The sequence below is a fragment of the Polyodon spathula genome, chromosome 25, assembly GCF_017654505.1.
Source record: "Polyodon spathula isolate WHYD16114869_AA chromosome 25, ASM1765450v1, whole genome shotgun sequence".
NCBI lineage: Eukaryota > Metazoa > Chordata > Actinopteri > Acipenseriformes > Polyodontidae > Polyodon > Polyodon spathula.
In genome coordinates, this window is record NC_054558.1 from 9,214,595 (window position 1) to 9,236,187 (window position 21,593).

The window sequence follows — 21,593 nt, forward strand, 5'->3', positions numbered from 1 at the left end:
GCTTCTTTTAGCATTTCTAAAATGAATCACTATCGAGAGATCAATAGTTATGGAGAATTGCACAGTCCTATCAACAAGCAGCCACAGCAGCATGTTTAAACATCTGGCTTTAATCTGTCAGCTTTACAAATATGTACAAAACATACAAAAAAAACCAATTAAATTAAATTAAATTAAATTAAATTAAAAAGGAGAAACTGTATAGAACAGAACAACAACAACAACAAAAAAAAACTATGTACAATATTGCACAACTCTTAGGAATATTAACAATTAATACCAAACATTTTAAAAGGTGGCTCAGCTGAAAAAACTATTTTAGAAACAATAAACAAAATGATAAATTAATGGCGAGAACAACGCTGCCTAATTATTACATACAACAACAAGAACTACATTAGAACTGTAACTTGCAGGGCTTTTTACTTACTGTATATGTACCTGGCAGTGTTTAACCATTTGGGAAAGTAATACTGTAACACAGAGAAACAGCCTTCTGTCTGTCTGTCTGTTTATCTATGTATCAGACATCAGTTTGCATACATTTATTTCCCCCTTGTAAAAACAATGCAAATATGGATAGCTGTCATACTTCTTCTGGACAGACCATGACCAATGTTCGTAGTTCCAGAAAATTCAGCATACCATTTTTTGCTGGGCACAAATCAAATGCAGCCTGCCTGAATGTTTAAAAGCAGACCTCAGGTCCCTCAATAAGAAATGTGACGTGTGTGAACCCCACACGGCCCCAAAGAAGGCTGTTCCACAGTCAGCGTGCTGCAGCCTGAAGCAGGGATTTCTGGCTGAATCATTTCCCACTTTTTGAAAACACCTCTGAAGTGAAAAGCCCTAGAAGTCACAATGTGGTCTCTTTGGTGCAAAGCAAACATTTTAGTGCCTCAGTAAATGTGCAGTAAACATTGCGATCTGAGTCGTTCTAACATCCTTGAACAAAAATGAAGCATGTCACACACACACACACACACACACACACACACACACACACACACACACACACACACACACGCACGCACGCGCACACGCAGTTCTGCCAGGGCAGTCAGGGACTGGCTTCGGCTCTGTGCACAGTTTCATACAGCCGCCCCGTCTCTGCTACACCATCGTCTCCTTGGAGGACGGGTGGTAGATGGCACGCATTCTGGAGGCTAGGGTCTGGAGGAGGTCGTGAGACAGGCTCTCGTCCCCTGCAGTACCGTCCACGCCCAGCAGGAGGTGCCGGAACGAGCTCACTTCCAGCAGGGCAGGCATGTTTTTCAGAAAGTATCCCTCGCAGAACACCTTCAGCTCGGAGGCCTTGTACAGCTGGAAGCAATCAATCAATCAATCAATCAATCAATCAATCAATCACTTCATTAAAAAAGCTAATATTAGGGTAGAAGTGAGTTTAGCGGTCTAATACAGAACACTTTACTGACCGTACACCGTCAAAACAATACAGTGACTGATCTATCCATTCAGGAAACAGCACTCTGTGCAAAAACAATGAACTAGTAAAGTTACCTTGGCGTGCCGGTATACTGAGACAATCTCAGCTGGGTAGATGTGTTTGGTGCAGAGAATCTCACAGTGTCGTTTCAGGGCCTTCAATCGAAAGAAACTGGCTGCGTGGAGAACCTGTGCATGGAGAGAAGAGCAGGGAGAGCCTGGGGTGAGTGGAGCGGTCACTACTGTACATAGAGTGAGGGGCAGGGATCACTCAGTTGTGCATGCAGTGGCAAACATACAAACCAGGGATGGAAATACGGCTCCCATTGCATAGCAGTGTGATCCATTCCTGGTTTTACTATACGTTTAATAAGACACACCTGAGCTTGTTGCCTATACACTGGGACTAATCAAGCACATATTAAAACCTGGAATGGGTGAAACTGCAATGGAATAGGAGCCTTATTTCCATCCCTGCAACAGATCATGAATTAAAACTATAAGGAACTATGACAAACAGACAAACGCCCTAAAACACTGGTCTACTTGACTTAGTTTCTTCCAGTTTTATCTTCCCGTTTTAGTTTTAAATTTATGGATGATGTACAAGATCACATCGGCTCAAAATATCGCAGACGCCTCTTGACTCTGGATCAGTCCTGCAGGTCTTTCCCGTTGTGCTAGGTATGTATTCTTGCCCTGCTTTTTAACATCGCAGAATACAATAAAAGTCCAGTGAGTAGAGCTCTGTTACAGCTTTGGACCCCGATGAGTTCAGATCTAATTAGGTTCACTAAGACAGCCTTACGTCAAGAACTTGGTGCTTGCTGATGTGTGTCCCTTCAACACCTCCATTATAGATATACTGCATCACCACCTGGAATTAAACAAAGAGCAAACACATCAGACCCTGTGGAAGAGAGAAACCGTCCCCTTCACTGCTGAATGCTGGCAGTAACACTACTGCCCACAAGATGGAGCTGTGCATCACATATTCCTGTTCATTATACACGCAGTGCTTGTAATACAACAGGCAGGCAGGTCCCCTGCAGCACACGCAGCACAGGAAGCCCCCGGGGACAAGCTGTTCCTGTCTGAGGTCTGGACCTCACTTACCTGAAAGCCGGTGTATGTCACGTCCCGCACCTCAATCTGGCTCGTAGACTGGGAGGAAGCCACAGAAATAAGATTCTGAAACCTGTCAAGCAATACATGAAAAACGTGTTCAGAATCAAACTCCTGAGACCTGGGTACGTGTCACAATCAAACTCCTGAGACCTGGGTACGTGTCACTATCAAACTCCTCAGACCTGGGTACGTGTCACTATCAAACTCCTCAGACCTGGGTACGTGTCACTATCAAACTCCTGAGACCTGGGTACGTGTCACAATCAAACTCCTGAGACCTGGGTACGTGTCACAATCAAACTCCTGAGACCTGGGTACGTGTCACAATCAAACTCCTGAGACCTGGGTACGTGTCACAATCAAACTCCTGAGACCTGGGTACGTGTCACAATCAAACTCCTGAGACCTGGGTACGTGTCACAATCAAACTCCTGAGACCTGGGTACGTGTCACAATCAAACTCCTGAGACCTGGGTACGTGTCACAATCAAACTCCTGAGACCTGGGTACGTGTCACAATCAAACTCCTGAGACCTGGGTACGTGTCACAATCAAACTCCTGAGACCTGGGTACGTGTCACAATCAAACTCCTGAGACCTGGGTACGTGTCACAATCAAACTCCTGAGACCTGGGTACGTGTCACAATCAAACTCCTGAGACCTGGGTACGTGTCACAATCAAACTCCTGAGACCTGGGTACGTGTCACAATCAAACTCCTGAGACCTGGGTACGTGTCACAATCAAACTCCTGAGACCTGGGTACGTGTCACAATCAAACTCCTGAGACCTGGGTACGTGTCACAATCAAACTCCTGAGACCTGGGTACGTGTCACAATCAAACTCCTCAGACCTGGGTACGTGTCACAATCAAACTCCTGAGACCTGGGTACGTGTCACAATCAAACTCCTCAGACCTGGGTACGTGTCACAATCAAACTCCTGAGACCTGGGTACGTGTCACAATCAAACTCCTGAGACCTGGGTACGTGTCACAATCAAACTCCTGAGACCTGGGTACGTGTCACAATCAAACTCCTGAGACCTGGGTACGTGTCACAATCAAACTCCTGAGACCTGGGTACGTGTCACTATCAAACTCCTCAGACCTGGGTATGTGTCACAATCAAACTCCTGAGACCTGAGTACGTACCACAATCAAACTCCTGAGACCTGAGTACGTGTCACAATCAAACTCCTGAGACCTGGGTACGTGTCACAATCAAACTCCTCAGACCTGGGTACGTGTCACAATCAAACTCCTGAGACCTGGGTCCAAGTGTCATTACTGAAATGGTCTGATGCAACACTGGGATAATTTATAAACCTTACCTCGAGGACGCAGCCATGAGCAGCTCCTTGTGCGCATAGTATGGCTTCCCTTCCACCAGGAAGGTGACATCTGACATCTCCTTATTGTTCAGGAACAAGGGATCTACACAGAAAAACCGCCTGTTATTCACTGCAGTGCCAGCACCGAAACATATACTCTAGCAAGCACATGGACCTTTCCAAGTGAAGAACTTTGAGAAAGTACCGAAACATATACTCTAGCAAGCACATGGACCTTTCCAAGTGAAGAACTTTGAGGAAGTACTGAAACATATACTCTAGCAAGCACATGGACCTTTCCAAGTGAAGAACTTTGAGAAAGTATGAGATCTTTTTTAAGGCTCTAGTGTGCAATATGTTTAGCCATCTAAAAGTTCAACTTGTAACCAATCAAAACAGCCATCATGAGAAGTCCTCCATTGTAGATACAGGCTACTGCATTAATGTGTACTACACGATGTGTACATGAAATACATACTGAATGCATACACTTCCACTGTAGACATCCCATTGTGTAAAACACTACAGCCTCTGTCTCTCACGTGCTTATCTTTGACAACAGATAACCATTTGGTAAAAATTCTAAATTCCTTCCTTGAGTCGTTGGCTAAGGGTTGTCTACACTGCTGCTTGTCTACACTGTGCCCCCCACCCCGGTGTGTGATGGAGAGCAGTGTTACCCAGGTGGAGTTGCTGTTGCTTGTCTACACTGTGCCCCCCCCCACCCCGGTGTGTGATGGAGAGCAGTGTTACCCAGGTGGAGTTGCTGTTGCTTGTCTACACTGTGCCCCCCCCCACCCCGGTGTGTGATGGAGAGCAGTGTTACCCAGGTGGAGTTGCTGTTGCTTATCTACACTGTGCCCCCCCCCACCCCGGTGTGTGATGGAGAGCAGTGTTACCCAGGTGGAGTTGCTGTTGCTTGTCTACACTGTGCCCCCCCCCACCCCGGTGTGTGATGGAGAGCAGTGTTACCCAGGTGGAGTTGCTGTTGCTTGTCTACACTGTGCCCCCCCCCACCCCGGTGTGTGATGGAGAGCAGTGTTACCCAGGTGGAGTTGCTGTTGCTTGTCTACACTGTGCCCCCCCCCACCCCGGTGTGTGATGGAGAGCAGTGTTACCCAGGTGGAGTTGCTGTTGCTTGTCTACACTGTGCCCCCCCCCACCCCGGTGTGTGATGGAGAGCAGTGTTACCCAGGTGGAGTTGCTGTTGCTTGTCTACACTGTGCCCCCCCCCACCCCGGTGTGTGATGGAGAGCAGTGTTACCCAGGTGGAGTTGCTGTTGCTTATCTACACTGTGCCCCCCCCCCCCCCGGTGTGTGATGGAGAGCAGTGTTACCCAGGTGGAGTTGCTGTTGCTTGTCTACACTGTGCCCCCCCCCACCCCGGTGTGTGATGGAGAGCAGTGTTACCCAGGTGGAGTTGCTGCTGCAAGCCAGTGTCGGGCACAGCAGGGATGGGGTACGGCCCGTAGCACCGGCTGAAGATCGCTGCCAGCTGCTGGAACATGGATTCAATCTGCACCAGGGAATAAACACATACTTAAACAATTACTACAGGGGATATATATTTTAAATGTAAATATTTATAATACATAGACAGATATATAGACAGATGGTATGCTGTTGGACAGGAAAGGCGCTCAATAAAAGTGCACAGTATTCCTTGTCGCCCTGTGTCTGTCCTGTACCTTGCTGTTGCGGAGGATCTCGAAGAGGATCGGCAGTCCATGAGACACCATCTCCTGGCTGAACACCTCCCTGAGCTCACCGAACTCTCCCAGCAGGCACTGCGTCACGTCCCAGCGGCGCTGAGAAAAGGAGCTGCGCAGAGACTCCAGCCACGTGTGCAGGGTCCACGGCACGGCTTCTAGAGGACCAACACCACACAACACATTACAATCTGCTTCAACAGGCAGAGATCGTAGGTCTGATCAGACAAACAAAAGGGCACACAAGAACAGCTTACAAGAGCTTCAACGTATTTTAACCAAAAAAAAAAAGAAAGCTCTTGTGGCATTGCTCCAGCAAAACATTTGCACTGTACACAGGATACAGGACCAGTCAGGTGAGAGGCGCGGGTGGCCCACCTTGTCTGTGCAGCTCCAGGGTGATGTCCAGAAAGCCGTGCTCCGCACTCTGGTACACTGCCTCCTGCAGCACTCTCCTGCGTGCCTTCTCACTGTAGCTGGGCCTGGCTGGGGCGGAAAGCCCCCCACCCTCTGCTAGGATATCCTCCAGGGACAGGATCTCACTGCTGCGACTCGCCGGCTGGGATAGCAACTTCCGCAGCACGTTTCTGAACGAGGAGACACAGACACGGCCGTCAGACTGGCCACTGCACACGGCAGCACTGCACTGCTTTCACACAGCTCTGATATAGCAAAGTATAGGGCACGTTGTACTGTAAGTTAAAGGATAAAGCAATGCATCTCCCTGCTGGGTTGTTACACACATGACTGAGGGTTATAACCTCCAGATTCAATTACAGAACTACACTCACTGAGGAAACTTTCAGTGGCTTACTCAGGGAGGTAAGGTTCATGCAGGTTACTGTTAAGCATGAAATTATGGCTCATAAGCTGTGTATGTATGTGGGTCTACAGCATGGCTGTTGAAATACCATGTGCATATACGCACTAAGTTGTGTCCTTATCATCTACTGAATGCCACTAAACCAATGAATCTCTGCAATACCCATATCTGATATTGAGGGATGAGGCTGCACTGTCTGTTTGGCATTGCCCCTTACCTGTGCCCGTGCGCTGCAGCCAGGCTGAATGCATTGGTGGTCCCATGTATCGATGCCCCCACCCCTCCCTCACAGTCTGCCCCGCACATGGGGTCCGCACCGTGCTCCAGCAGCAGGGAGACCAGCTCCAAGTGACCTGCGAAGGGACAGAAGATCAAATAGCGTTCTCAACAACATAGTTACAGCACAGGGGAATCCTTTACATGGCTTTAGATGTTTACAACTACCTATCCAGATCTTTAAATGAAATGATTGTTACCCAGAATACTCCCGACTCAGCCACTGGCAGTTTTGCTCATAAAAGGTCTGGAAACACATTAATCCAAACTACTGTGCACGTAAAATACTAACCCGCTGCTGCTGCAAGCTGTAAAGGAGATTCCGACTCCACTCCATCGGAGACACAACCGTCCACGTCGGCACCAGCTTCTAAAAGCAACTAAAAACAAAAGACAGGAATCATTCGGCTGCTTTTTGGCAACGGAGCAGAAAGGGCAGATAAAAGCACACATGCAGAACGACAGACTTGTTATTTTGAGACAGTACCTGAACCACAGAGATGTGGCCGAATGCAATGGCGAACGCGAGTGCAGTCCTGTGCCTCATCTCGGGGTGAGCCGAGGGAGCCCTCTGTAGGCTACTGGGGACCTGGAAGAGATGAGAGGGGAGCAGCTCAGAGCTGTGGAGAGGGGAGCAGCTCAGAGCTGTGGAGAGGGGAGCAGCTCAGAGCTGTGGAGAGGGGAGCAGCTCAGAGCTGTGGAGAGGGGAGCAGCTCAGAGCTGTGGAGAGGGGAGCAGCTCAGAGCTGTGGAGAGGGGAGCAGCTCAGAGCTGTGGAGAGGGGAGCAGCTCAGAGCTGTGGAGCAGCCACTGCATAGAGAAGCAGGGGCTGATCCTCATGAAATTAAGCCTCCCATACACCCAAAGGACCACTGTGTTGCACACTAAAACATCTCACAATACAAATTGTGATTGTTCTACCTGTATCCGAGAGAGACTGGTGACAAACAGAGGAAGGGGGCTGAGGATTGCGACACCCAATAGGCACCAATCAACATCCACTCAACAACCCAGGGGGCACAGTGAGCTGGCTGTTAGTCTGAAGTCACGCAGGATGAATCTGAATATGTTGCCACACCCTGAGTCATTATGCACTCAGCCACCTGACTTCTAAAGAAGAAATTCATGTAGTTTTGAAAAAAACAAAAGCACTGCAGCCTGTTGCTGTTGACTGTGGGAAATATGCTGGTTATTGTAGAAGTGTGTTTTATTGACAGTGACATTCTGCATGTGTCAGTTACAGTAAAAATGCCTCTTCCGGCTCGAGCCGGGCTACACCTTAAATCTTGCATTGTTGAAACTGAATCAGACAGGGACTGGTGATGAGCAATGCAAGGAAAAAGCTCCTGTCAAAACGTGAGCCCACACACGCCTACGCTTACACAACAAAGTGCACCTTCAGCACACAAAATCTATTCCCAGACATTCATGACTCTCTGTATCTCTTTACAACTCGTTTGAAATGCCATGAAAACCACAAAGAAACTAAACAGCAAAATGAGGCAAAACACAGCTATTTTTATTTAACCTTAATCTTTAATCTAACTTGAGTGTCCAGTATACTTGACAACTGCTTGAATTGAGTAACAAATGGAAAGAGAAACCATGTAATACAGAGATCATAGTACTAGTAACCCTTCAGAAAATTGGACTGCAGTCTTTTACTCTTTGCGGTCCTGTGTCGGACCAGGTCCAACATTACAATTTTCCCTTTCCAGTCTGATGTCGGACCCTGTCCCTGACCCTTTCCGACATCATGAAAAAGACACAGCACAGGTCTCTAGTCATTTTTTCTCCAGAGAAAACCTTTCAATGGCCGAGTGAGACAGATGGGCGCCCCATGCATCATATAGATAACACAGACATACACAAAGGAGACAGCTGCTTCTGCATCCAGCGCGCAAAGAATATCACGGACACTTGCAGAGCTTTTTGAGATGTTACAGTAATAAAATAATGACTTGGGTCGCATTATTGAGGAGTTTGGTGATAAAACGAGTGATCAGGAGAGGATTTATCAGTATGCATGTCTATAAAGAGGTATGTGAAAAATACAGCGAACAAGGAGTGAGGCTTGGCTGGAGATGCAGTACTGAGTGTGCTTTTGCGATTCAGTGCCTTTTAAACCGGTTTTACTCTGATTGAAGGGATCTCAGGCACTCTCAAGCTGCTTGTTTCTCAGTTTTGTACATTACTGTGGAATTTCCATCTTTCAAAAATAGAACTTAATTAACAGGAGTTAAGCCTGGAATAAATGCTTTGAAACTGTGGCCTAAAGTTACATGCTGTAGGACTCATTCCAAAAAGTGCTGCAGTACCTGAACATCAATATCCGCTCCGGCTTCCAGCAGCACCTGGACCATGGCTTCGTCCCCAGCGGCACAGGCATACATGAGAGGGGACAGGCCCTGGGGAGCAGAAACACACACATACATGAGAGGGGATTGACCCTGGGGAGCAGGAACACACACAATCATGAGAGGGGACAGGCCCTGGGGAGCAGGAACACACACATACATGAGAGGGGATTGACCCTGGGGAGCAGGAACACACACATACATGAGAGGGGATTGACCCTGGGGAGCAGGAACACACACATACATGAGAGGGGATTGACCCTGCGGAGCAGGAACACACGCAGGCACGAAGGCACGCACACACGCACACGCACGCAGGCAGGCACGCAGGGATGCACACACAGACACTGCTGCACAGAAATGGAATTTATAAACAAGTGAAAAATAACAAAAAAAAAACATTGTGATCATCTGGGGTTGTCTGGGCATTTCTTTATGTAAATAAAGCTTGGTAAACCAACAGAATCACGGTGCAAATGAAGCATGTTACCAGCATGCTTGATTCCTCCTCTCCCTGTTCTACCGCAGCACTGCTCTGCTCTTTTACCTGCTCATTGAGGGAGTTGATCCCCTCCGGCCCCAGCAGCGCCTCCGCTGGTTGCACCAGGTCAGTGCGGCCGCAGCTCAGCATGCGGAAGGCCAGGTTCCACCTCAGCTTCTGCTCTGCCGATTGGGCTTCAAGACGCTTGGAGGCGTAGAGACTGCACTCCACCCTGCCAGGAGAGCAGACCGAGACAGAGCACAGTCAGACCATATCCCAGAACCCAGGCAACAAACACCAGCCAATATACACTACAGAGCAGCCACTGAGGGCAGCACTGACGATACACTCCCCTCACTACATCACGGTGTTTGCAATCACTTCCAGTGGCTCTGGGTTCTCTTGCTTCCGCACGGAGTCGTTAGCATTTTTCCCTAAATCTGCAACAAACAATGGCTGGTGTCACTGCTAATGCAGAGTGCAAAGTGGACCACCGAGGCAATGGACCGAGTCAGCAAAGTGTTTAATTGTGCTAGAGAGAAGCGTTCCTTTTCATACCTCGGAGCTCGGTTGGCAGCTTCTTCCACATCCACGACTGCACAAATTACTGACATTTTGCAGGGGTTTCAAATTTTTTATCCGGAGCCAATAATGGCTCTCAGTACAAGACATCTCTCGGAGGTTTGATAATTGAAGGGTTTCAGAGCCAAAAGCTCAATCATACCAAGCACGTCTTCCAAACCGAATATAGGTGGAGATAATCATTGCATGTGCCTGGGGCACACCAGCTACTAAAGAACAGCCTCTTGTGCAGCACTAATGTGAATATAACACACCAGTCAACATCTTGACATCTAATAAACGTGTTTATAAAGGAAATGCATGCATAGCAAATACATAATTCTATCTGTTATGAACTGTATGCATGTTGTGTATATAGAATACCTAAAGTGCACAGACACAGACACACAGTGATTATACACACTATACATTCATGCATAGCTACAAGCATGCACGCTACAGTCTCACAGCATGAGGCAGCGCTGTAATGAGCCTGTGCTCACATAGCCCTCTCATGATGTCATGGTTTCTCCCTGTCTGCATGTCTGACAGCAACTCCCCACCCAAGTGCTCATTCTCCTGCTGTACACTGTGTCTATTGCCTTACCAAACACACTGGACACTTCTCCCGGGCTGCATTGAGAAACAGCATCCCACACACACTCTGTTACTGTATTCAGATATACACAACTGAGACACAGGGTTGGTACACAGGGTGATGGAGGGTGTCCCAGTAGATGCCCATATCTACTGGGACACCAATATACAACTAGAACTGAAGACTGAAAAAAAATATAAGAGCCACTGCAGTTGGAAACAGATAAGGGAATAGTAAAAAACACACAATGAAGAAACGCGTGAGATTTGAAGGCCCTTCCTCTTGTGTTTTGTTTTGCTCACCTGAGCTGCCGCGGCTCACAGTCCACTCCAGGCAGCAGCAGTCTGGCTGCTTGCTGGACGTCATTGCTGTCGATGGTCAGGCTGTGACGGTGCTCTGCATGAGCCACGCAGACACGGATCCACTCCGCCACGGGGGGCAGGGACACGTAGGGCCTGGAACAGCACAGGGACAGGAGCTCAGTAACACGGCACACAGCCACGATTCACCTGCATTCACTAGCAGCATGGGCTAGTGCAGCCCACTGCTTTCTAAACTCATACTGAGCCCTGCAAAGACACGACACTGACGAGCCACAACACTGCCCAGATCCCTCACTGAAATCACTTCAACCAAGCAGACCCAAAACCACACTTGCAGGTTATATCTCCCTCCACAACTAGAGCACTACACCCTGCAAAATCCCAATACAGTAGTACACCCTCCAGAACCACCTCTATACCCTCCCCGATCCCAACATAGCACTATACCCTCCGGAACCCCTTCTACACCTGCCCCGATCACAATACAGCACTACACCCTCCAGAACCCCCTCTACACCCTTATCACAATACAGCACTACACCCTCCAGAACCCCCTCTACACCCTGATCCCAATACAGCACTACACCCTCCAGAACCCCCTCTACACCCTAATCCCAATACAGCACTACACCCTCGCAGAGAGGCAGCTGCAAGGTTGATCTCTTTTCCAGCACTTCTTACGTGAATCTAACTTCTAACTTCAACTTGCATGATCTGAGGCGTGCGTTACTTCAACTTCACCTGGTAACTGAATTCATAAAAAGGTGCTTCTCAACATACTTTTACTGACTTTCAACTAGTTGTACTCTCTGTGGTTGAAATAGGGTTATATGTATCTATAGCAGCTTGCCCATTCACAACCCTATCATTTCCTCACTCCCTGGACCCTTCCCCCCCCCCCCCCTCTTCCCCTGGTCTCCTCATCCCATGATCCCTTCAACCCCTGGACCCCTCACCCCTTCATCCCATGGTCCCCTCACCCCCTTAACCCCTGGTCTCCTCACCCCCTCAACCCCTCAATCCCTCATGCCCTCATGGGGGAGTGGGGGGTCAGGGGGACCAGGGGAGTGGGGGAGTTGGGGGAGTGGGTGAGTGGGGGACAGGTGAGTGGGGGGTGTGGGGGGGCAGGGGGAATGTGGGGGACCAGGGGACCTCACCCCCTGGTCCCCCCTCACCTGTCGCTGCAGAGCTTGACCCTGGGTGACTCTGTGTTGGGGTTCTCCCACTCTATCTGCTGGCAATGTGTGTAGTAGTAGAGCACGTGCAGGGCCTCGGGCTCCCACGACACGGGCCCATGCTTGAAGTGCAGCTGGAAGGCCCCCCCGCTGCCACTCCGAGCTCCCAGCTGCTGCAGGAAGAACATGGCGTTGATGACCAGGGAGCCTGAGAGGGAGGGAGCACAGGGTGAGCACAGGCAGGAAGATACTGTTCATTTACACCAGTTCCGAGCACACTTCACTGGACCCAGTTCTCAGATTCCAGTGGTTCTGAAACCCAGGCATGTGTGCCACTGCTAATATCAACAGCTGAATTTAAACATGTCATCTGAACTTAATGATCGAGTTTGTATTTTAGAATCAGAAGTGTTCAGTTATCCAAGATGACAACATTCTAGATTTCATGATTTCATTATTTAAAACAGATGTTGACAAATGCATTTTTAATAACTCATGGGCTTTATGAATAGTACCCGATGGAAGCCAGACCACCACCCGGCTCTGTGACCCTGAAGGGAATCTTTGGTGCTGGAATCTGACTTTGCATTGCAGCTTGATCCATTCCTTGTTTTACTATGAGCTTAATAAAACACATCTCAGCTTGTTTCCTACACAGTGGGGCTAATCAAGCACATATTAAAATCACTAAGCAACAGGACTCTTATTTCCATCCCTGTGGTATACAGAATAACAGAAAAGAATCTGAAAACATCTGGAGTCCCAGAGGTGGGAGTGTTTGGATCACCGATAGAGTCGAAGGGAGGGTCCGGTATGGTTTAGGAGAGAGGTAACCTTTAAGAGGAGAGTCGATCCTCTCCAGCGTCTGCTATGAAGTCATGCTTTCCTGCAGATGTTCGGAACAAAGACTATTTGCAGCCCTGCTGCTGAGAAGATCAGCAGGCTGGAGTACCTGTGTGTTCTTCCTGTGAATGAGCTGAGTGTGAAACTAAACCAGACCACATCCCCGCATTGTGCTGAAACTGCAGACCACAATGCTCTTCAAAACAGGAGGCGAGTGACGTGATCGGAGCAACCACACACACACACAGCCTGCTAAGGGTACAGTGGGAGGGGAATTCTTTTTAAAAAAATCACCCAAAAGCTCACAAGGGGATTTTGTTTGAATTCTTGACTCGCTGCATTTCACTTGATTTCGAGTGAGACACCACAGAAAGCTTCTGCTCTCAGAAGAGAGCTTTAATTTCTGCTCGGCAGCGTTTGTGATGATGACTTTTGGAAAATTCTTTTTGCTTAGGGACACATGGGCTGGATGAGCGATGACTGGCGAGTGATTCACCCCAAAGACAACAGAGGCTGTCCTCCAGCTTCAGTCATTACTTATCTAGACTGAAGACAGCCAGACCCACTCCCAGCCTACTGATCCTGAATCTTGAACTATGAAGTTCAATTCTTACTCAATAAAGATCCTCAGAAACCTGTGAACAATCTAGCGCTGAATGTTTTTAAAAGTTTAGAATTAGTTTCCATCAGACCTAGAATAATGCTTTACAAACTATAAATAGCCTACAATTCATTTAGATATTACTGTGGTGCTATCCTGATAGCGGCTGGGATGAAGTTACATCTGACACCATCGCTGTCCTGCTAAAGCCTCACATTCATCACTCATAATGAATTAATATGACGCATTGCTATTGCTGGTGCCGAGTCTATTCTGGAGAACGCTAGCCCAGTTTAGGATGAATTCCTGAGAGGTTTGGGATTCAACAGAAACACACCTGGAATGCATCTTTAATAAGGTTTGCTTGAATTCAATTGTAAGCAGCACGTACTGCAGTGTCTAGAGCAGAAACTCAAAGACTGTAAAGAGTTACTAGAATCACAAACACAAGCACCGAATGGGATTCAGGGGCTCTTAGCTATTCTTCAGTCATTTGTTCCAGTTTTATAACATTTAGACTAACAGGTGCTTTATTCTCTTTCCAGAAAAAAAGAGAAATGATGCTAATGTCAATGATGCTCTGGGCTTTGTGAATGTCCTATCTATTCTTTAATTGTAAGTCAAGTCCCCGTTGAAAGAGAGGGGCTACATGCACTGCGCTGTCTAGTTGAGCAGATTGAGAGCACCTACTGAGCTCTGCCACGCTGCCCACGGACGTGGTGAGGAGGTTCTGCAGCTCTGCAGGTCTGAAGAGGGCCCGGGAGCCAGGCTGGCCCAGCGTGTGGATACTCAGGTAGGAGGGCAGTGAGGGAACGCCTGGGGAGAGAGAGCAGAGACACAGGGAAGGAAGGGGTTAATGGAGGGCCATACAGCAATCAAGCCCAAGGGATGGAGAGGGTGGCTCTGAAACATAACTGATAGCTTTAGTGTTTATGATTGAAGGTTTGTTTCATTATGATCTGCACTGTACCTTCACCAAGCAACCCCTGCAAACCAAGATGCAATAACACAACAGCGTCTCCACCGCAGACAGACAGACAGACAAATGGGAAGCCGAGTGAACACTGTGACAGCTGCATTAGAACACAGAGAGGGCTGCCGGCATGGGGTGGAGGAGGGGTGTTGTAACACATTGTCTGTATTAACTTTAATTTAGACACAGTGACTTATTTTGAATCATTTTTCTTCCTTCCCACTTAAAAATTTCCCCAGGTTTTCAAAGAAACACATCAATAAGAGGCTTCTCTTTTTTCTTATTCTGTTGCAATATTTAGTCTGTGCTGCCTACAGAAGTTTCAGAGTGCTGTTCAAAACCATTGCAAAGATATTTAAAAAGCAATTTAAACATGATCTGAATGACGTGAGTCTAGGGTGTTAATATCAGTCTCCCTGTGTCCAGGGAAGCTTGCTGGGTGTTCAACCTTCCTTGGCTTTGTTACAGTGTTTCCAGATAGATCTACTGCAAACTGCACCATACATACTGGGGGTGCCAGGTTCATAACGAAGAAGGGGCAAAACTAAATCTGTTTAATTAAACTTTACAGAGCTTTTCTCAAACACAAGAGCTCCCAATTTAGTAACCAAAAGAGAATGCATTAAAAACAAAACCTGTTCAGGTAGTGGCTGACATCTCTGCGCTAGTAAACTGAAACGTGTTTACACTTGCCCCACTGAACACGCACTACCTCTTCCTCAACTGGGCTTTACACTTAACCCTGCGAAGTTTAACAACAGTCCCCTGATTTATTTATGTGTTACTGATTTCAGGATGGAGGGGGTCAAATGGGTGACTCACAAAGTCAGAGGTATTTGAGCAGAGGTTGAAAGTCACATTGTCTGCAAATGGTTGTTGTAGCCGCTGAAGAGAGAGGGCATCTGATCTTTCCATTGAAGATGGGTGACAATTAAGAACAGACATTGAGAGGAAGTTGCGTCCGCTTCCTGCAGCGCTCTGCTGCCTGTACAGGTGGAGGGGGATGGGGGTGGGTGGCATTCAGACAGAGAGGAACGCTTCAGCATCCTGCTCATGTATGATGGGAATCAGTCAAACTGCTGTCAAAAGTACCAGCTCCAAATGTGATCAGACTCAGAACTACCCAGATCACAGGAATACAAGCAATTACACCACAGCGTGTTATCAAACTGCACATCTCACACAGGGACACAAGCTCAGACACTTAGCGTTAACACACTCGTCATGTAAGTACTGGAATGAATACTGCAATACCAAAGTGCTAATACAGTCGTAGCAGCATAACACTGTGAGCTTAATAAGACACACCTGAACTTGTTACCTATACACTGAGGCTAATTAAGCTTGTATTAAAACCTGGAATGGGTGAAACTGCTATACAATGGGAGTCATATTTCAATCCCTGCATATACATACTGCAATAAATGCTGCACTTTGATAATACAGCATTATACTGTAACTTTATAAACAGGACTATGATCAGAAGTGCCACAGTCAATGGATAGAGTTTTGGAGTTTTGATTTCATCCAGGCAGTAGACTCACACAGACACAGATGAGAAAAATATACAGGCACACACACACACACACACACACACACACACACACACACACACACACACGTCACTGCGGTCACATGCAGGAAGCTCTGAAGCCTAAGCAATCAGAAAGTGGTAAAATGAATCCTATTCATTTAATTGTGCTGGAATAAAAAGCCCTGCTGAAAACGGATGAAGTCAGCGAAATCCACTGGGCAGCCAGTCGGGTGTGAGAGAGACCTCTGCCTCCACCAGCCCCGACAGTCCAGAACAAAACAGCAGCTCCATTGTTCCGCACATGAGCCGGGCTTAACCACTTTCAAAGCACCTTTCACCTACTGAGCTGAGGCAGCATTGTTTTAGTGAAACAGCTCAACTCAGCATCAACTTGGGGGTAGGATGAGGATTCAATTTACTGACAGCCAGGCAGGCAGGCAGGCAGGCAGACGGGCAGTGTGAGTAAGTGGAGGACAGGGAGTAGAGAGAGATCCAGGTTCAAAGCCAGTGATTAAAGCAGTTAGCAAGTTAATTTGGCAACAAAATCTCAAAGATGATATCCTGGTAAAATATGTCATATTAAATGTAAATCCACTAAAGAAACTGCTATGCACTGTTACGTGTCTGGTTTCCATAGCCCTTTGTACAGCACAGAATCCTCTAGTAAAAGTCAGTGCTAGCTCTATCAATAAACTGAACCTGACAAACCTCTGGGGAACTCGTCAAGATCTAATAATGACAGCAATTAAACCTGATTTGGCATGACTCCCCCAGATCGGACCTGCGTACCCCCACTTCAACCCTGATTCAGTGTATGTGGCTCCCCTTGCAGTCAGCTGCACCCTCGCAGGCAGGGATGTCGCATGTACACGCACGTACACACACACACACACACAGAGCAGCTGGGACACTCCTAGACTCCTCTATAGAGTTGTCAGGAACTGTGCTTCGCCGCAGGGATCAGAGTCAAACCTGTTTGATGAGAACCAGCTGAGGAGGAAACAAGCCCACTGCAGGTGCAGGCAGTGTGTTACTTCTATCGTAAGATCCTGGAACCTACTCCTCTTTCTACAGAACCTTCCCTGGACACGTGGGCAAGAACGACAGAAAGTCAAACTGTGCCACCAGTGGAAAGTTGTGGAGGTTTCTGAACTGCATTAAATCAATCAACCTAAAGTTGAAGCTCAATTCACATAAATCTCTTTGCAGACCTGTATTAAATACAAGTGTTTAGATAAGAGGGTATATGAATGAAAATGTGCATGGTTACCAAGAACCTGTAATGCGTTTCTACTTTTGCAATAGGAAGCACATACTGTTCAGGTTCACTTGCCAAAATGTAACCCTAGTATGCATGTTTTTACTCTTGCAAACTAAGCCGGCTTAATTCGGCTTTATTTTCGTGAAATGTATGTCAAAACACTTGTGAGACAGACAATAGACACTGCCTGCAAATCCATTCAGCACATTAATCACCATACGGTCACAACACTGCTCACAGGAAACACAGGTCAGTCAGGGCAGGGGGGAGTCGAGAGGTCCCGGAGGGGATCAGAGGAGAGGTGGGCTGGATAAGAACTTGCACTGCAGTTTCTTCAAGAGTGATCCATCTCTGAGGCTGAGTCAGCAGCAGCCTGAGGCTGCACTGTCAGGTATCGTGGGCTGAACAGAACAACCCGTCTGTGTTTCAGCTGCGTGCTGCGAAACTCAATCAACCCAATCAGTAAACTACCCTCTTGTCTGATGTGAAACTTTGTGTTACAGTCACAAAGTGTAATATGACAAATATTACAGTTTTTTTTTGTTTAGTTTTTGTTTTCACCTGCACATTGCTATTAACAAGGTGCAGGTCTGCAGTGCCTGCCCTGTCACACACCCTCCCCGCTTCCACAGACCATGATTCTGTTACTGTTGGCTTGTTCTGTCATGCACCAACTTTTCCTTACTTCTCAGATGCACCAAATATACCATCTTGAACACTTATGTCATTTCCCATTTATTGGTTCTAGGAAATGCTATGCTATTTAAAAAAAGCAAACCATTTCTGAACCACATGGCATTTGGAAACACCTCTAAATTCTTAGAATTTCAGATTAACAAAAACATCTCAGGCAAGTCTGCCAGTCCTCCTAAAATGCAGCCGTGTATTAATAGTGAAACAACACCAGCACCCCAAGGTTTACAAGCACAAGGAGATCTGCCCAAACCGACAGACTGAGGAGAGGGGCTGCGCGGGGACCGATTGCTTCTCTTACCGTAAGCATTCTTCCCACAGGATAGATGTTGGTAGGGCTGGAAGAGCCCCCACAGCTCTGCATCATTGTTGAGAACGTGCTCCAGGGCTTTCTCATCCAGGCTCCCTCCAGACTGAGCGGAGAGCAGCCGGCCCCACACCTCCTCCAGCAGGCTCTCCAGAGCGGCCGCCAGGTAGATCGCAGCGTGCTCGTGTATCCGGGGAGCCACCTTGCTGTCCACCAGCCAGCGGAACATGCGCCCCACCGAGAACTGCAGCCCACATAGGGCGCTCTGCCCTGTGGAGAACGGCTCCACAGCGCTCATATTGTAGAGGGACAGCGCCCGCACCCCGGCGGCCACGCAGGCCTCTGACAGCGTCCAGGACAGGGTGAGCTTGGCCGCGCTCTGGACCACCAGCTTGGTGCACTTGGCGCATGGGAGGCTCAGACGCTGGGCTTCCCTGGCGATTCGAAGTAGGGCTCGGCCCAGGCAGGTGGAGAGCTGGCGGAGGAGGCCGGCGGTGGCGCAGGGAGAAGAGACGCCCTCCTTGATCGAGGAACTCGGCTGGCACTTCCTCATCACTCTCATCATCTCCTCCTCGCTCCAGGGCACATAGTCCAGAGGCGGCAGCTTGGGGCACAGATCCAGCCCCTCCAGGCCCTCGGGATCCTCGGACCGGCACTTGTGGCAGCCGTTGTTGCTGCTGCTGCTGTCCCGGCCGAAGCTCATGTCTCCTGGGATGGTCCACAAGCTGCCACCTTGACAGGTGGGAGGGTCCAGGCTGGTGGGGGACAGGGACAGGACAGAGGACCTGCAAGACCCTGCCAACCCTCCATAGCCCGAGTCCAGAGTTAGATCCTCAAAGTTCTTACCCAGGGACTTGTGCTTGGATGACATATCCATCAGGAATCCCGGACCCTGAGACTTGCAAATTCCAGCCATAACCCAAACACTGAACTCGTTGGAAACTTCTTCTTGTTTTTATTTTTTGTTGATTAAATATCACCTAGAAGGAAAAAAAGGAAAAGAATATTGGTTTTATAATATATCTTCTGTGCCGAGTTTCACCTGATTGGAAAGTAACATTTATTTTGTAAGCGTCACAGTCACGCAGCGTTAACTAACAGCAGACACCTGCACTGGACTTTCCCCTGTTCTCATAATCACGTCATTCGATAAGCTTGGAATTACAAAAAAAAATAAAAAGACTGATGGAGAAGTTAAATTAAAAGCATTATCGTCTGAACTGATGGGAAAAAACAACGGTAAAACTGCCTATTTCCTCTTATAGTTCTGCCAAATGCTTCTTTAAAGCATTCAGCATAAACGTGTGACCTTTTACTTCCTAATACTGAAAACAGCACGTAAAGCAACATCCTTGTAGCCTGTGTTTCACCACACAGATCAATCTCATCACTTATATACCATGTACTCTGTCCCTTGCAAGTCATCATTCAGTTTTAGGCTTTTAAATGTGTATTTACTGCAAACAGAGCTGTTTGGAAGCCAGAAACAAACATGTGCATTTCCAGTTCATTATAAAGTACTGTGTTTATTATTTAAAACTGAGGCAAATCATTGCTGAACATATCCCTGTAATAATTCTAATACTTATTTTAGTTAAAAAACAAAAAACAAAACCAGTGTTCTTTTATTGTAGGGATGGCACACTGATAACATACAGAACTTGGCTTGATTAGCCAATAATCTGCCACAGTTGTTTTTTTAGATAGGTTTACAGCACTGGGTGGGAATCACCTAGATAACCCCCCTGGTTATCCCAGGGTTACCCAGAATGAAATACGTGAAATCCATTGTAACTCTTACAAACATCTCCAGCTTATATCTGACGGCTAGCTACAGGCTGATCAAATCAACCCTCGAAGAAGTATCATTCTTGCACCACAAGATTTCAGCGGGCAGATCATTAGCCTACAGCTCCAATGTGGCTAGCATTTTATTAAAAACCACACACGGGACCCTGGTTCACACTAACTTTTTTGTTCTGGATTTAAACAGCGGCATTGGCACTGCATGCAGTACGTTAAATAAGGCAAGCTAAGCAACCTGAAACTGAAGCCCCGGTACCTGGTGTGAGATATTGCTGGCAGCGTATATATGTGACAAGCCCGTGCCTGTGTGCAGACTCCCATTCAGCTCTTGTTACGAGCCAATTTGTATGCAAATCATTCCATGTATGGGATAGCAGAATAAACTCGCTCCCGTAGAGAACACTGTTCACAGCAAAACTTCCTTATAATAATAATAATAATAATAATAATAATAATAATAATAATAACATATGTAAGCATTCTCGGACTAAACATGTGCACAAACACGCATATTATAAGAAACGTCGACCTTCCTTATAAACTTGAATCCATCATTTGGACAATTGCTATTTCATTGTTTTGGTGTATTTTTAACCAGCAGTGAGCACGTCTGGAATGGATCTCATCGCGCGTTTGGTTCCACTGCAGCCCTGCTGTGCCGCAGTTATCTAACAACACAACAATGAACACAGGCAAATTAAAAATGAAAACAGCAAGCATGTGTGACCTGGGACGGTAGCATTTACCAGGGTAATAATAGCTGAACTAATAATAAACAAACAGCCCTTACTTACCAAGGAGAAATGACCATTGTTGACCATGGGAAAGTGGAGTGATTTACAGAGAATGTATTAATGCTTTCCGAGGTATCGTTCTCGCATTGAAATGCGTCGATCCAAACAGTCCTTCAATCGACCCTGTGTGTGTTGCTCGCGTCTGACAGTGACAGTGTGCTTTAAAGTTTCAAAGTACGTTACAGCTCACTGCAGCAGTGCGGAGCACAGGCGAGGCGGAGCCATGCAGCTCTACTGTGACTGCCTCTCTGAGCCAATTCGGTGAAACAAGTTCATTCCCATCCGCCAGCAAACATATCAGTCCTGACCTGTGCCCTCCCGCTAAGGAAACCTCAGTTCAGTCAACTGTCCAGTGTACGGTAATGTCGAATGTGAAGAGGAAATATTACGAAGTACGATTAGACCTGGCGCTGGTTTGTTTTTCTCGCGGTAGTGGTGTTATTTTGTGGTACAGTTGTAAATGTATACGATTTTGTGAGTCAACTAGTATGTCTTGATATGTGCAGTCGACAGGCACAGCATTTACAGCGTACCATTTATTTATTTTTTTGCCGTTAAACGAGTATGCCTAC

The 21,593-nt window shown here is 47.3% G+C and overlaps 1 protein-coding gene across 1 annotated transcript; it reads right to left on the bottom strand.

Annotated features, from left to right (window-relative positions):
• Positions 1–216: 216 nt before the first annotated feature.
• LOC121300105 (ankyrin repeat and BTB/POZ domain-containing protein BTBD11-B-like) lies at positions 217–21,239 on the bottom strand. Its single transcript, XM_041228507.1, has 18 exons — positions 21,022–21,239; positions 18,416–19,401; positions 14,344–14,469; positions 12,210–12,417; positions 11,014–11,166; positions 9,619–9,784; positions 9,033–9,122; positions 7,203–7,304; positions 7,008–7,095; positions 6,657–6,792; positions 5,995–6,203; positions 5,596–5,774; positions 5,318–5,423; positions 3,908–4,010; positions 2,563–2,644; positions 2,255–2,323; positions 1,522–1,635; positions 217–1,323 (listed from the first exon to the last, which is right to left on the bottom strand). The coding sequence occupies exons 2-18, from the start codon at positions 19,335–19,337 to the stop codon at positions 1,114–1,116; spliced, it is 3,063 nt and encodes a 1,020-aa protein (XP_041084441.1). The 5' UTR covers positions 19,338–19,401; positions 21,022–21,239; the 3' UTR covers positions 217–1,113.
• Positions 21,240–21,593: the final 354 nt, after the last annotated feature.